At 35.8% G+C, this 16,105-nt stretch overlaps 1 protein-coding gene across 5 annotated transcripts in view; it reads left to right on the top strand.

The window, feature by feature from the left end:
- Positions 1–885: 885 nt before the first annotated feature.
- The window catches only part of LOC129952179 (sodium/potassium-transporting ATPase subunit beta-1-interacting protein), a 157,182-nt gene continuing 141,962 nt past the window's right edge, over positions 886–16,105 (top strand). For 3 of the 5 annotated variants that reach the window (XM_056064642.1, XM_056064643.1, XM_056064641.1), the window contains exon 1: positions 891–2,086. In XM_056064642.1, the coding sequence (XP_055920617.1) occupies positions 2,033–2,086 (54 nt within the window). In that variant the 5' untranslated portion in view covers positions 891–2,032. Of the gene's footprint in view, positions 2,087–16,105 lie in introns of all 5 variants that reach the window. The other 2 variants (XM_056064640.1, XM_056064637.1) reach the window with 2 other exon arrangements.

The raw sequence follows: 16,105 nt of genomic DNA, 5'->3' as shown, positions 1-16,105 counted from the left end.
TATTAGGATGCTTCAAAAGAGAAAATTTTGTCGGTAATTTTTGGGCGACGAATTGTACGGACTGTACAGCGACACTGAATGGCTGGGTCACGTAGAGCGAATGGACATCAACGCTCAAGAAGTATCTGATTATGCGATGTGTTGCTAAGGAAAAAGTACATTGTGTTTCAAAGTGTCTGTAGATTGATTGATATTTGACTAAAGTCGAAAACTTGCATTTACCTGTTCTTATACACCATTAAATAATACAGTTTTTCAATAAGAGATCGTGTTACATTAAAAAGATAATTATTTGGACTTTGAAGATGTTATCTTTTGACGTTTGACAAGTAAAGACTTTGCCCTTTTTTTTAGAAAACCCTATAGATTTTTTTTTTCAATTCTACTCTTTTAGTTCAGTTCCCTTTGTAGCTTTTTAAGCTTATGTAACACAATGTTTAATTGTTAGTAAAATTCAAATTATAACGATTATCAAACATATGGTAGATATTCAAGATGCATTTCCGTTTTAGTTTGAATTCAACATATTTTTCTTAATTCACCATACCTTCCACTATAGCTATCTCAATTGTTGTGGATCTGATTATTTCTTTTCCTCTTTTACAGAAAAACAAAAAGTAAATAAAGCTAACCTGTTTTCTATTATAATGTTGTCCTTTTCGGTCTTTTAAAGATCTCCGTTATAAATATTTCTTCTCTCCTCAGTGCGTTCAACAAGTGTCTATTTCACAACAACAAAAATCTATCAATTTGTTTTCTCTTTCTCTTCTCTTTATCTTATCTCTTTCCAACAAAACTGCATTCTAAACAACCTACAAAACTACAAAAACAAAATACAAAGAAAAGCGGAGAAAACAACACACCAAATGAGCAAAGTGAAATTTAACAGCATTATTCGAATTGTTGTCAATCAGAGAGGACGGTGCGCATTTTTATCCTCCGTGTCGTCGTCGTTTTGTTGGTCGTCGTGGTATGGTGAAGTGGTTCAAGACCTTTTTTAATTTAACCGAGTTTTAAATTCACTAGAATACAACTTACAACAACAAAAAGAAAACAAGAAAAACATGGCATTTCTTCAAGAAAAGAAATTTCAAAGTTTTTAATAAGAATTTAGCGAAGTTCAAGTAAGTCGCAAGTGTGACAAAAACCCGCATCACCTTAAAAAAGTGTCGTTTTTTTTTTAACGAAGAAATCAAAAATTAAAAACAGTGAAGTGGATAAATTATTCAAACATATGAAAAAGTCACAGCGAGGTGTTTGTTGTTTGCTTTCCTGAATCATATCGTTTCCGATGACTCTTTCTAATCACGTTGATTATTTTTATTAATAACCCAAAAAAAGAAGTGCTAGATTTATGTAATCAGGTTGGTTTGGTTTATTTGCCTTCTTCGTGGTGTCGTCGTTGTTCTTCTTGTTGTTGTTTTATTTTTGAGTGTGCCTGGCTTTTGGCTTTGTTGTGTGTGCGCAAATTTTCGTGATTCATTTTTCAAAAAAAATAAAATAAAAAGAATTAAAAATTCCTTCAGAAATTCAATACAAAAAAGTGCAGTCACGGAAGTAAGAGCCAAGAATTTCAGTTGAAAATCAGAAGAAGAAAAAGTTAAACACGATACAAAAGAAAAAATTGGTCAACGAAGAAAACACAAGAAAAGAAATTCCTTTCTGTTCGAAAAATTGATGCAGGTTCGGGAATCGAATCGGGAACGGGAAGTTTAAAATTAAACAACAAAAAGTTTAAGAAAAGTAAAAATCAGATCAAACAATTTGTTTTTGTTTTATTTAAACAACGAACGTTTCGATAGTGGAGATGAGAAACTAGTTGGACTGGTGGTAGGTACAACAAAACAAAACAACACACTCACTGGTAACTGATCTGCTGTTGTGGTCTCTGGTCTTTGGTGCTAGTTCTGGTGGTGGTTCACCTCAACTTAACTTAAAAGACGACTCTGAAGCTAAACAACATCCATCGACCTTTCTTTCGCGTGGAACGACCACTTCTCATCTCTAAACAAATAAATGGAATAATAATGTCATGGGATCTTGTACTAGGCGACACTTTTTGCTGTCAACATGTTTTCTGCAATTGGTAAGTTTTGTTTTATACATATTGTTTTTATTTTTAGGTATGTTTAATGTTTATATTTGGTTTTGAATATTTTGCAGTATATTTAGAATATTTTGATGTAGGAAATTTGAATATTTTGCAGTGTTTTGAATAATAATTTAGATAAGATGTGTTTTATTGTTGTTTTGTTATAAGGGTGGAATTTTTGATAAGAATCAAATAAGAATAGATAAGTAGCTATTTTTGTTTTTTTTTCGTTTAGTTTGATTAGATAGGTAAAAGTTACGTTACCTATCTGCACATATAAAATAAAGTACAGGGTTATTCATTTTGCTGCCCTGTAGCCTGCAAAGATAAGGAGGGGAATACCGTAATCGAGACGCAGTCAATGCTAAAAATCTAAAGAGATCATTTCACTGCTTAATGGTAATGAAGTCAACGATTTGCTAGCGAGCAACCACGACAAATTCATTTGTTTGACGATCTAGAGTTGCACCATCTGACTAGATTGAGATGACACTAGCCATCACCAGGCTGAAGTCGAACAAAGCTGCCGGTGATGTCGGCCTGAAGGCGGAGCTTTTTAAGTACGCTGGAGCAGATCCGGTAAGGACCATGCACCATCTTGTTACTAGAATTAAAGCATGCCCGGCGAAAGGAATTTAAGCACCATCTGCGCGATTCATAAAAAAGCGCCTTCTCTACGCCAACTTCAGAGGTATTTATTAGCTTTTTAATCATCGCATACAAGCTCCTATCAAGCGTATTATGCGACGCCTGTAGCCATTTACTGACGAATTAATTTGCCCTTAACAGTGAGGCTTCAGGCCTGGTAAATCTAATATCGAACGAATTTTCACTCTACCTATAATTCTGGAAAAGACCCAAGAACATAACATCGAAACACACCATCTTTTGATCGATTTTAAAGCAGCTTATGATAGTGTAGACAGGAACCTTGAGTTTTGGTATCCCTGCCAAACTAATACGACTTATTAGGATTGGAAAATGCTCTTTGCTGCGTCAAAATTGGATGAGACTCGACCGAAAAATTCGGAACCGCCAGAGGACTTCGATAAGGCGATGAGCTGTCATGTAGCTGCTTCAATATTGCTCTTAAAAGAGTGGAGCGCAACACCAACGCCAAAACAAGTGGCATCATCTTTCAAAAATCCACACAATATCTTGGATATGCAGATGACATCGACATTATGGGAAGAACCAAACAAGCAGTGACTGGTGCCTTCTCTAATTTCGAGTCTGAGGCGAAGAAAATAGGTCTTGACATTAACGAGGACAAAACGAAGTATTTACTGTCATCAAATAGAGTCGATTCACACTGTAGACTTGGTCAAAACGTGAGAATTAACAGGTTTAATTTCGAGGTGGTAAACAAATTTGGTTATCTGGGCACTGTTGGGCAATTTTTTTAAATTAACATTTTGAGTGCGAATTTTTCAAAAAATTGAATGCAATATTACTGAACAGAGTTCCTTCTTTCAAGACCAGTATTTATTGTAGCTGATTTTTAAAAAATATACTTCCGCAAGGGAAGTCAGCTAATCTCCCTGTTGACACTACCCGTGTTTTGTTGGTACATATTAATAATATATAGTAGGATTTTACAAAACCAATATCCGCAATATGAATACTACCGATGAAAGTTAAAGTACAATCTTATTAAAGATGGGTTTTCGACATTTATACGAGTCTCGAATGGATCTTATGTGATTTCGTTCTTAAATGTTGGTATGATTGATATTGCATTTGTATCTCGATGGCTGTGTTCGTTGAGTAGTTGTGTATTTGAAATCATGTGTTTTCCATTGGGGAAAAAAATCAATCTGTTACTGTTGATATTATTTAGTTTTGTTAATGAAAGTGGACTAACTGGGCTTATTTTGAAGTTTAAATTTATATACAAAGACATCAATGTATTCTAATTATAGTTTTAATGTCAAAAAGGAAATTGAATGACGTATTCGATCATTTTAAAAAAGCTTGGTTGATAATTTGTTTTCTATAATTCAGCCCCTCGGCGCCGCCGTGCGGACGAAATTGGACAATGCTGTCTAGTTTTCAGTTTTTCACCATTGAGAATTAAAATGATATCATCATTGTTGAGGACGTTTTTTCCCAGAAAGCGCGTCGGATTGTCTGAAGGAAAGGGCATCTTAATAGGAAATACGTAACATATTCGGTTTCTTGGAGATTACATAATGTGCACCGACTGTTGTCGTTTCAGCCGTGTGGAGGGTAATTTAAACGTTACAATTCACCTCTGGTTTTGAAAATTAAGGCTATTGTACTGATAGGATATCGATCGTCGAAATAATTGTTCACACACATGTCGTAATTTAATTGTACAAATAGAATTTGGGACTCACTTTGTTGAGCTGATTCTCCAAACTTTGCAAAAAAGGATGCTTAAATTCTTCCAAGCAATAGTGGGCATAAAGTTTTCCAATCCTCAATACCTGATTCTAGCAACTGCATGTCATGTTTAAATCGAGTCGAGTCCAGTCTTCAAAGAACTGCTATTTCCTAGAAAGCAGATGTGTAAGATGATTTGGTAGCTCTGTAACTTTTAATATATAGGTATAGCAGATGCATCTTCAATGTGAAGATATAGAGTGGTGCCACTCCTGTTTCTAGATTCAACATATACATAGGTAGGTGTATTTTCTGGGAGCCAGAACATTTTTTTAATAAAATATCTTAAAAGTTTTTCTACCTGCTCATCCCCGCATTACGGCCTCAAATAGTTTAAACTTTGTGCTTGGGGCAATATGCTTCTAGCTTAAGACTCCTTTCCAGTTGCAATTGATAGCTTTTTTTGCTTCGATTAACCTTGCCTTTAAATGTTTTTGTAGAGATAGTGATGGCGTTATGATTACAACCAAATATTTATACTCCATCACCACCTCAAGATCAACATTTTCGCATTTCTAGAAGATAGACTTGTTTAATACAACCATTCTGATCCTTATCTTCCCTTCCATACCATACCGTTGTTTGGTTGCTCGTGTAGAGTCCTTTCAGTGAATATACCTAAGCAGCTTAGCTTGTAAAACAATGCATTCCGATCAATTGAATCGAAAGCTGACTTGAAGTCAATGAAGAAAGTGTATAACTTCTTTCCTTTCGTTAGGAATGATCTGGCAATACACGTCAAAGAAACTATATTGTCCATCGTTGAGTATTCTTTTCTAAAACCAGCCTGATATTCGCTTAGTAAATTGTTATCTTGAACCCATAGCGTAATTCTGTCTAAAATTATACCTGTAAAGATTTTCACGACAGAGTTCATAAAAGATATGCCACGATAGTTTGTTGGTTCGTTTACTTCGCTTTTTTTTTTTTTGAAAATTGAGTATTCTTTCGGATTCGGAAGCTTTCCAGAAAGTCATCGCTCATGAAGATAAAGCTGTATGCATCTATTAGTTATATTAAAACGCGATCGTCTCCTGGAGCTTTGTTGTTGTTACATCTGTGAAGGACAGTCACTACTTTTTGAATTGTGAATGCTTGATCCAGAATTTGGTTTTTAATCCAAGGGTAAGCAAACTGTATTTCTATTTAAAAAGGTCTTTCTGGCCTTTCTAGTAATCGTTGAAAATGGTCTGCTATAATAGTCCCGTACTTATTTCGGTTTTTCTAATGAAAGGTATCCCATTTAGTTCTTGCGCTAATTTCCAAAAAGAGCTCCTATCTCTTAGGTAGGTAGAAATGGCGATCTCAAGGCAACCTAGCCTGAGATCCAATTAGCGCTGTAGTGCGCCGTTTTGATACCAAAAACTCGTTTGATCTTTGATTGAAAGGGATAGATTGATAGAGAAGCTTCGTAGCGATTATGTTAGAGTCATTTTGTCGCACTGAGAAAAAAGATTAGGTCTCTAATCTATGTCTCAGATAGCTCATCAAGTTCTTGATAGAATACTTTTCCAAAGCATTTCATTCTGGTGTTTGCCAAAACATGACATTTGATGAGGAAATGGATTATGGTTTGACTTTCTCTTTGGTCACTACAACTACGGAAAAAGGTGTTGTAAGAGATACCCAACTTCTCTGCATGAACTCCTATAGGCCAATGTCTTGTACAAACCGCAACAATCCTGGCTATGTCTTGCCTTGGCCTGCGTAGAAGATCGTTTGTACGGGTTTTGTTATAGGTGGGCCATATCTTCCTAGATATAATGCAGTTGGGTAAATTGCTCCACCTTCGGTTTGATTCAGTTTGGTAGATAGAAAAGATTTTACCCTTCATAGCACCAAGAGGAATGTTAACCATTTCCGGAAGTGAGCTATGAAGGGCCGTTCCTTGCCTGATTAGCTCGTCAGCCCGTTCATTTCCCACGATACCACTATGGCCCGGAACCCAGATCAGGGTGACACCGAGGTTAATATTCAGGCTCGCAAGCTCATCGCGACATTGCTGAACCAATTTAGATGAGGATATGGCCGAGTTAATGGCTTTGACAGCTGCTTGGCTGTCTGTAAAGATAGCCACATTTCGGTTTTGGTTTATGGGTTTTGTTTAAGTATCTTACATCTTACCAAATCTAAAGGATTTGGCTACTTTTAGGGTTTCAGAAAAGATCCCAGAACCAACTCCGCACTCCATCTTTGAGCCGTCAGTAAAGATGGTTGTGTCGAAACCTATCGACACGATGTCATCCTCCCAATCTTCTCTCGATGGGAAAATAACCTTAAAACCCTTACTAAGGTTCAAAGTAGGAGTGCATTAGTCAGTGTCTACCGAGATAATATCTGAGGGAATCAATTTCGTTGTGTTGCTGTGACCATAAGGTTTTGACAACCAGCTATTTGATTCCTTCAGCCTAATAGCGCTGCAGGAAACTATGTATTTAATATAAAGGTCGATTGGAAGAAGATCCAAAATAACGTTTAAGGCGTCCGTTGGGCAAGTACGCATGGCCCCTGTGGTGCCCACGCAAGCTGTATTATAGGCTTTGCTAAGAGCCAGGCCACCACACAATCGAACCATATGTTAAGATTGGGCGTACTACGGCTGTGTACGTCCATAAAATCATCTTCAACTGAAGCAACACAGGCTTCTTAACCCGTACTTCAATATTTAGTTTCCAGTTTAGTTTAGGGTCGAGTATAAATCCAAATATTTTGCACTGGAAGACAATGATAGGATTTGACCGTTGAGTCGAGGTAGCGTGAAGGGCGGTACTTTAGTTTTGGTGGTAAAGAGCAACAGTTCAGTTTTACTTTGGTTAACTCCTAGTCCACAACTTGTGGCCCAGTTGCTAACTTTCTTCAAAGCTGACTCCGTGATTTCTCTAATCACACAGGTGTACTTTCCAGACACCAATAGCACCAAATCATCCGCGTAGGCTACCGCCTTCACTCCACATCTCCCTAATTTAACGAGAATTGTATCCATGACCAGAAGCCATAGAAGAGGCGAAAGAACACCACCCTGGGGTGTTCCCCTACTCACGTGTTTTGTTGCGATTGTATTGTCTAGAGAGGCTCGAATCTTCCTACCACTGAGCATGGAAATAATCCATTCTCGAATGAAGTCTTCTACACCGAACTTAACGAGCGATTCTTCTATGGATTCTGTAAGGACGTTGTTAAAAGCACCTTCTATGTCTAGGAAGTCGGCAAGAGTAAATTCTTGATAATAGATTGTTTGTTCTAGAGTACGCACTACCTCATGGAGGGCAGTCTCTGTAGATTTGCCCTTAAGATAAAACAAGGGTAAGGTCCCTCACTGTTTGCTATAGTGTATGAAAACACCATCTCAGAGAGCTTGCCCTCGATAGAGTTCCACACGTTCAGCAGACCTTTGTTGTTTGTGGAGAGCTCATCCACAACTGCTACGTGGAGGTCATCCCTGTCAACCTCACTAAGAGTACGCAGTTGCGCTGCTCCAGAAGATGGTGCTTTCACTGGTTTTGTCCGGTCGTCAAGCTTGCTCTTTTTCTGAGACGTGCAGATCTCTACCTGAGATCTGTTTCGCTTAACGGCCTTTTCTCGGCTGGCCAGAAGATTGTTGTATTCATCAACAACCTTCTGTTACTTTATTTTATCTTGGGCGTCCCTCTCATGAATCACTCCGGACTCTTCATTTTTGGCAATCTTGGCAAGAATGTGAGAAGCCGTTTTGAAGCGTTTCCTGAGAAGAGCGCCTTTTGATGGTTTTTTGGTTCTTCGAGTTGCACTGCTACTCGAGGGTTTCGGTTTTGTATACGATTTAGAAAGTATAGGAGTGCTATGAATAGCACTGCCTATACTTTCTGTGGTTTTGGGTTGCTCACAAATGCTGGAACTACCAGCGCTAAATGAGCTCCCCTTCAAAGTCTCCTGGGTGGAGGCCAAGAGTTCATCCTCCAAGTCTGTGGAGGGTTCTACGTTCGTCTTGTCTATTTCGTCCATTTTGTTTAAATTTATTGTATTTTGGTCCCACGAGTAGTTCGGAAAAAAGAGGTCAGCCCCGGCAGAGCCGATATACCGGGGTGGGGCAGAAGATAAGACGGACCATGCCTAGGCATCAGAATGAGCTCGTTAGCGACTGGTTTGCCCCCCAGCCTTTCATTCTTCGGCACGGATTATGTAAGACGCTCACACCACCACTGAAATTGGGGACCCCGTATCTATGGTCAAATTGCATTGCTAAAGCTTGCTACTATTAAGGAGTAGGAAACTTCAGCAATTCAAACTGACCTTAGCTGATCTCCATCTTGACAACGTACAAGACAACTGTAGTGATCATTACCGCCCGGCACCCACTGGGAGGGTTTGAAACGAGGATTTATGATGGAATAATTTATATTTCATTTGAAAAAAAAACTATAGGTACATCTATTGATGTTGGTTTATAGTAAAGAGTTACACTCACTTTGTTATCTGTCAAAAGTTCTCCACAACCATTCAAGGATGAAACTCAAGCCCAATGAGTTTAATTCGCACGTGTCATTGCATTCGATTCGAATTTCAGTTGATCTAATGAACACCAAACAAGATTCCAATAAAACCACATAAAATTATTGACATGGGCATTTGACTCTGCCTCTGACTCTGCCTCTGACTTCGACTCCGTCTTGAGGGAATATGATTCTGATGTTGTATTCTAAGACAAGCGCGACAGTGATACAATTCCCAGATCCACAAGCACATCAATTGTCGCATCGCATCGGTGATGTTCTATAGAAGTTTAACATACATAATGCGTGATGTGCTGTGGTTGAACTGAAACGTCGTCGTCATCGTCATCGTCTTGGTCGACCACAAGTTGTTTTGGTTATTCAACAACAGAATAGGAACTGGGACATCCCTGCAATCCACTGCTCTGCAGTTGTATGCTTTGCATTTGAATGTCCTAAAAGAACAAAAGGTTCTCCAGTATGGAACCACTCAATGGCACATTACGGAAGGAACCACATTACCGACAGTACAACAAATAATAATTTTCTTTTAGCACAATGTACTTATATAAAAGTTGCTAACGTCCTTTTTTCATATTAAAAGTCACTGACGTTGGTGATGCTTGTGCTGGGCTGGGGTTAGGGCCATGTCATCGGTGGGAATGGGTCTTTGGGTCGGCTTTCTTTATGCTTATTCTGCATAAACTAAAAAAAAAGAAAACAAACATTCATCAACAATCTATGTTGACACGATGGCCATAAAACATAAAACAGTCGTGGGTCGTCATCGTCATAGTCAGTCACAAAGATCCTTGAAGCTTGAATCATGAGGTTGAGAATACTTGAGTTGAGTTGAGTTGGAGGCATGTGTTTTCACTAATTCATTAAAGTGGGTCTCTGCCACACGATAGGGAACACAAAGTTTTATTTGTTTCAGAACAAAACGTTGATGTATGTTTGTAGGTAAGGAAGGTACCGAACCACAAACATAGATACGTCCTGTACATATGTCTGTCATTTTTGTGTGATACTAAAATAAACTTTTACTATAGGTTATACCTTCGCCTTCTCAGGGACGAAAGAGATTGCGGTTGTAAAATTTCTCTAATTGTGAATAACACTTAACCCAATTTGTGTCCTTTATGTGAGTTTATCAAATCAAATAATATCGTCCTGTTTTTGTGATGATAATGATAATGATGATGTAAGAGAGAGAAGTCTTGAAATGTGGTATTTCTATGACACACATGTGTTGTACTTCAACATTTTTACAAAGGTTGAAATTTATAAAGGGTTTAATGTTACGTACGGTAGGCAGGCAGGTACCTTACCTACCTAAAATAGTTTTTGTGTTTTTTGGAACAGAAGACAATTTATTTCTCCAATCCTTACTAAACCGAACTTGAGTACTCGTATGTACTATGATGTATAGGTTCCTTTACCTACACTTGACTCACATTCCTTTCTTTGATAGAGGACCATGGATTTATTTTAGAAAACGATATATATGGGTTAACCAATCCTTTTCTAAGAAAATAGGTTTTTCACTTGACAAACCAAAGAAAAGAAATAGAAACAGAAACAGAACAAAACCGAAAGGATTAAGCCAAAAGAATCAACAAAAATGCGGCCAGTGTTTTGTTAAATTTTAAATTAGGTTATATTTATTAATAAATACAAAGTAAGTAGTAACACTGGTAAATACCAGAGTCCTTTTTGTTGTGAACTTATGGCATCAGAATTTCAAATGAACTGAATTATTAAGGTCAATTATTGTAAGAAAAATATGAAAACCAAAGAAGTACTGCAGTAAAACCATTTGAACGGAAGAATGCAGACTTTCAATTTCAGTATGTACATTACTAAAGAGTTTTCGAATAAGGGCTTGACCACCCTTTTTTGTAAATAATTGGTTTGAGTTACAATCAAAACATGGGACATGTAGCTGGACTTCGTACCGTTTGCATTTGAATGACTCGGTCACAAAATTCGGTCGAAACGAAATAAACCTATGGCTAAAAAGAGTTCCAAAAAGCAAATAGTCTTAAGGAAATCATACTAACCAAGGCTTATCAAACGTACTGTTCAAATTTTAATAAATATGATTTAAAACCATTAAAATGAAAATAAATATAAACCAGCATAAGTGTTCATATATGCGTTTCGCCCCGATGTAATGGTTGGGCTCATCAGAAGATGACCATTACACCTTGTCTTGACGCATATTTTCTGTTCAATACTCTTCAGATTAGATTAGATTAAATTCTTTAATTCGATAATAAAATTTCATTTAAATAGTTTAACATCATGAAAGTTTTTTTTTACTTACGACATATAGGAACTATATGGCAAGTTTTGCATTCGTGCAAAATTTCGAACTCGAAATTTTAATCAAACATGATATTACGATGGTAGAGAAGTCGAAAAAAGTGGGTCCCGTGATTCGGTCCGATTGAGGTCAAAGTTGGAAGTTAAGGTTTTGAGCAGATTCGCGATAGGCGTTTTTTTCATTTTTTTAAGATCAAAACTAACAGTGGCCCCCATACATTTTTTTTGGTTAAAAAACGAAAATTCGAATTTTCTCAATAACAAACCGATAGATTTTTTTTAAATTTTCACTAAAATTTTATTTTTTAACTTGGCATCTTTTAATAAGAAAAACTTATGTTTGTATTGCTCAGGAATGGTACCGCTCATATAACCTGTATTTTGTTTTTTACTTTTCTCAAGAACTGATTTCAATAATTTTTTTGTCTGAATAAGCTCTTATATTGCCTTATAATTATTTGATTATCAAAAGTGCAATTTTTTATTGTTTGGATTTTTAAAACAAAATTGAAAATTCGATATCTCAAAAACGGGTCAACATTTTTTTACAAAGTTCAAATGAATATAAATTAAAAAAATATTTTTAATTTCTACACAACTGCATACGAAAAATATTTTTGGAACAAAACTGAAACATTTTATATATAAAAAATTAATTTAAAAAAAACCGCTCTAACGATTTTCAAAAAAATAAAATGTAAAATCAATGCTTTTTTGATTTATAAAATAGCATTTAAATTTTTGAATACAAACTTATTTTCCAGGTGAAATTTTGAATCTTAAAATATTTTTTAAAAATTATTTTGACAAAATTGTAATTACATTCCTATCTTTTATCCAAATTAATGAAATTTGGTACATAATTATGTATTTTTATAACTATAACTATTGTTAATACCAACTATGGCCGTGTAGCGCCACTGCATCGTATTAACGAATATGATCAGTCTTATTTAATAGAATTCGCTAAACAGATGAATAGTTATACAGTGAATAAGGATTTATGTAGGCTCTATGTAACGTTGCAAAAATTCCTATTTATAAAAAAATCTGCTATAAATTTTAGTTATACAATGCTTATATCAAAAAAAGTGCCAAAAGTACTATAAAATCTGCTAGTTGTCATAACAACTAAAATATAACAAAATAATTCCAATTATTTGTATGATATTCTCTTTCGAAAATCTATATTTTTTTTAGATTCTTCGTTTCTTCGGCTCACGAGCTAAACTCGAGAGGCATTATTGTTTTTATTTTAATTTCAAAAAGAGAGGAGAGAAATCAAAATGACATTTACGAAATAATAATAACAATAATTTCCTTATGTAGGCTCTATTCAACCTCAAAACGCGTTTAGCTTATTATGGGACTATGCAACCTTGTATAAGTTTTATAAATAGCATTTTTGCGTTTAGAGGCATTATAGAGATAATATAACTTTATGTAGGCTCTATACAGCGTTTTTAAATAAGACTGGATATGTTTAATCAAAATTCTATTTTAAAGTGTCTTTCAAGACTTAATATCTTGGTACTTTTGTGTATGTGATTTTTAAATATTATTCAAATATTTTACTTGCCTTCGCCTGTATAAAAAAATAAATACTTAGTACTAGTTTAAAGAAACGCACAACCTCTGCAACTACTGCTTACGTGTCACTTCATAACTAAAATCCAAAACGCACAAGAGCCTGACTGTAACCAACGCATGAATAGCAAATTCTTCTACTTTAACGAAAAAAATAAACTGAACGTAATAACTCCATGTTTGCTCTGAAAACTTGTAGAAAATAAGGACTGTGATTTGTAGTAGGTACCTTTAAGACTCCTACCTAACTACACAACCAATAGGCGATCGCTTTACAATTTAAACATACATATTCTTTCTCTTTCTTATCTTCAGATAATTTACTTTCCATTCTGGTTCTTCTAATATGACATTAAAATAAAGGCTCAACTATAATAGGCATAAGCTAGCATATGCACGCATAAGTAAACGTGCGAATACAAAGAATCTGAATACGAGTGAACATAATGGAGTCTAGCTCCGTTTCGTTCAATTTTTCTCAGTTTCGTTAACTTAAGGAAACTTAAGCAAGAGCGATCCCAGTCGCTCGCCGCATAAGTACAATCTGATATGTAGATACGTGAGCAAAATTGCATTATGGCTAGCGGCAGTAATTTCACAAACTTAAGTGAATTTTCGTTGGGTTTGTGACATAAGCTTATGTTTGCTTAAGCCTATTATAGTTGGGCCTTAAGGCTATCCAAATGAACGAAATAGTTGAATTCATACACAATTGTTTTCGTTAAGTACGCTTACAAGTATATTTCACTTGCGGTTTTTTTTTTAATTCAAATAACATTTATATCTTTGAAGACAAACTTATTTAACAGGTATATTTTGAATTCTTATATAAGTCCTTTCTTACAGACTTTTTGTAAGTTCGTGCGACCTAGTCGTGCATTTTATTTTGTTTTTAGTATAAGAAAATAAAAACTGTATTCTTTTGTGATTTTTTTAAACAATTTTCAAATATAACATATGAATATAAAAAAGAAAATAAATAAAACAATTTTGAATGATTTTATAATCTTTAAAGATATCTATACAATTTTTACATGATTTGAAAAGCTCTATTTTTTTTTCTTTTTTGTCGTTTTTAAAATAAACTTTCTCGTTTTATAAAACAATTTTAGTAGATATAAACAAGTTCAATTTTGCCATGATTTGAAACACAAAAGATATTAATTTCTCAATAGCCATAACTAGATACATGACCGGTCAAAAGCTACTTCTATAAGCTAAAGCATGTTTGCAAAATTTAAACAGATTCGCCCAACCACTCAGCCCATTAAGAATGTCAATAAGTTGGTCCATTGACAAAAAACTCACTTGGAAATATAGCCGTCGTATTTCTTGTAATATTGGAAAAACTGCTATGAAATAATTTATATCCTCCACATCTCTTCTATTGTAGAGAGTGCAAATTTATGAGAGGTCCGATCTATGGGGGACAAAGTTAAGATTAAGGCTCTGACTCTAACTTTAAAAATGGTGCCGATAGCTTCCGGAGTCATTTCTTTACAAAAATTGTTTGAAGTTGATGACAATTGATGGTTTAAGCTTTTGTATATGTTTCTGCTTGCCGATGATGATGGACTTTGCAGGTGTTCTAAATAAAGTTTTTCATCAATTTTAGCTATCAAAACCGCGAACATATTTTGCCATTCCTCTACATTAAATAAATAAATAAATTGGGTGGCGCAACAGTCCGTTGGGAACTAGAATCCGAACGGCTAATTTGAGAAAGCACTTTTTCATGACAAGAGTTACTCTGGGAGAATTTGTCAATTCCTCGCAAGTGGCAGTAAACGTGAAAAGATTTTAGATGGTGTAGGCAGGGATTGAACCCACGACCTCTAGCATGACAGTCCAACGCACTAACCATCATGCCACGGGTACTACCATTCCTCTACATTATTTTCCCTTAAAGAGAGTAGTACGAGTATATCAACTCCTGCAGCAAGCGCGTTCCATTTTCTGCAGGGAGACGCATTTGTACGGAGCAGTCTTATCAAGATCGTCTTATGAAACCCATTTTCACTTTTCATAACCTTAGCTAAATAGTCGGAATGCCGTTTCAGATTCTGAATATATACGGGTGCTATTCCCGATTCGACATGTATGGCGTACGTAGCTGTAGCGTTAGGCAGTTTAAAAGGTCTTTTAATAAAGTATCTTTGTAAAGATACTCTATTTGAGCGTATTCAAAGGCTTGGACACCGTAACATAAGCAAGTATTTATTGTTGTCGATAAGTTTTTGCTAAACAAATTGGGCCTCATCTGGTTTAGGGCCAGTTTGACCTCCCTGGTTTTCACTTCCCCATGATTGCTCCAGTTTAGGTTATAGGTCAGCAATACACCTATTTAAACTCACTCACGCTCGTTGTTGATGTTCCATGATTCTTCAGCACATCGTGCATGCCGCCTAGATTCAAATATCATAACCTTAGTATTTCTGGCAGTTGTAAAGAAAATGGGTTATCCGACAAAAGTACCAGATCATCTGCATACAGTAAAAATTTAATCAAATATTACACCTCCCGGTAGGATTTCACAAACCGCATCAATATAAAGTGCAAACAAAATGGGACTTAGAATACATCCTTGGGGAACTCCCGCCGCTGCCTTAAAACTTTTTTATAAGTTGTAGCCATCCCATATTGAGGCTTTTGTTGAACTCAGAAAGTAAGAATAAAAATGTAAACATTTTTTAGAAGGGCCAAGAGAAGATAGTTTGTAAATCAATGCTTGTCGATTGACCGTATAAAAAGCAGCTTTGAAGTCAATGAAGCAGCTGTAAAACTTTTCCTTTTTCTCCAAATATTGTCTTGCTATGCTTGTTTGTGCAAAAATTTTGGCTACCGTTGAAAAACCGGATCGAAATCCAGTTTGGAAGATACTTAAGCGGTTGTTTGTCTCTATCCATCTCGTAAGCCTCCCGTAAAGAATAGAGTTTAAGATTTTCCTTAAAGAGTTGAAAATAGATATAAATCTATAGTTTTCTACAAGACTCCTTTCAACTTCCTTGAAAATAGCGTAAATAATGGCTGTATTAAAGCAAATGGGTATGCAAGCATCATTATTAAGTTGGTTGAACCAGTCCACTAAGTAGTTTTTGAAGTCAGCAGAAGAATATTTGTAAAATTCCATTGGGATTCCATCAGCACCCGGTGCTCTGTTGTTCTTAATTGTTTTTAAAACACTTTCTAGTTCAATCAAGGATATCGGTTCATCAAGTTCAGG

The sequence above is a fragment of the Eupeodes corollae genome, chromosome 3 (assembly GCF_945859685.1).
Source record: "Eupeodes corollae chromosome 3, idEupCoro1.1, whole genome shotgun sequence".
NCBI classification, from domain to species: Eukaryota; Metazoa; Arthropoda; class Insecta; order Diptera; family Syrphidae; genus Eupeodes; species Eupeodes corollae.
Note: the sequence above shows the minus strand (reverse complement) of the source record. Positions and strands in the feature narration are given on the sequence as shown.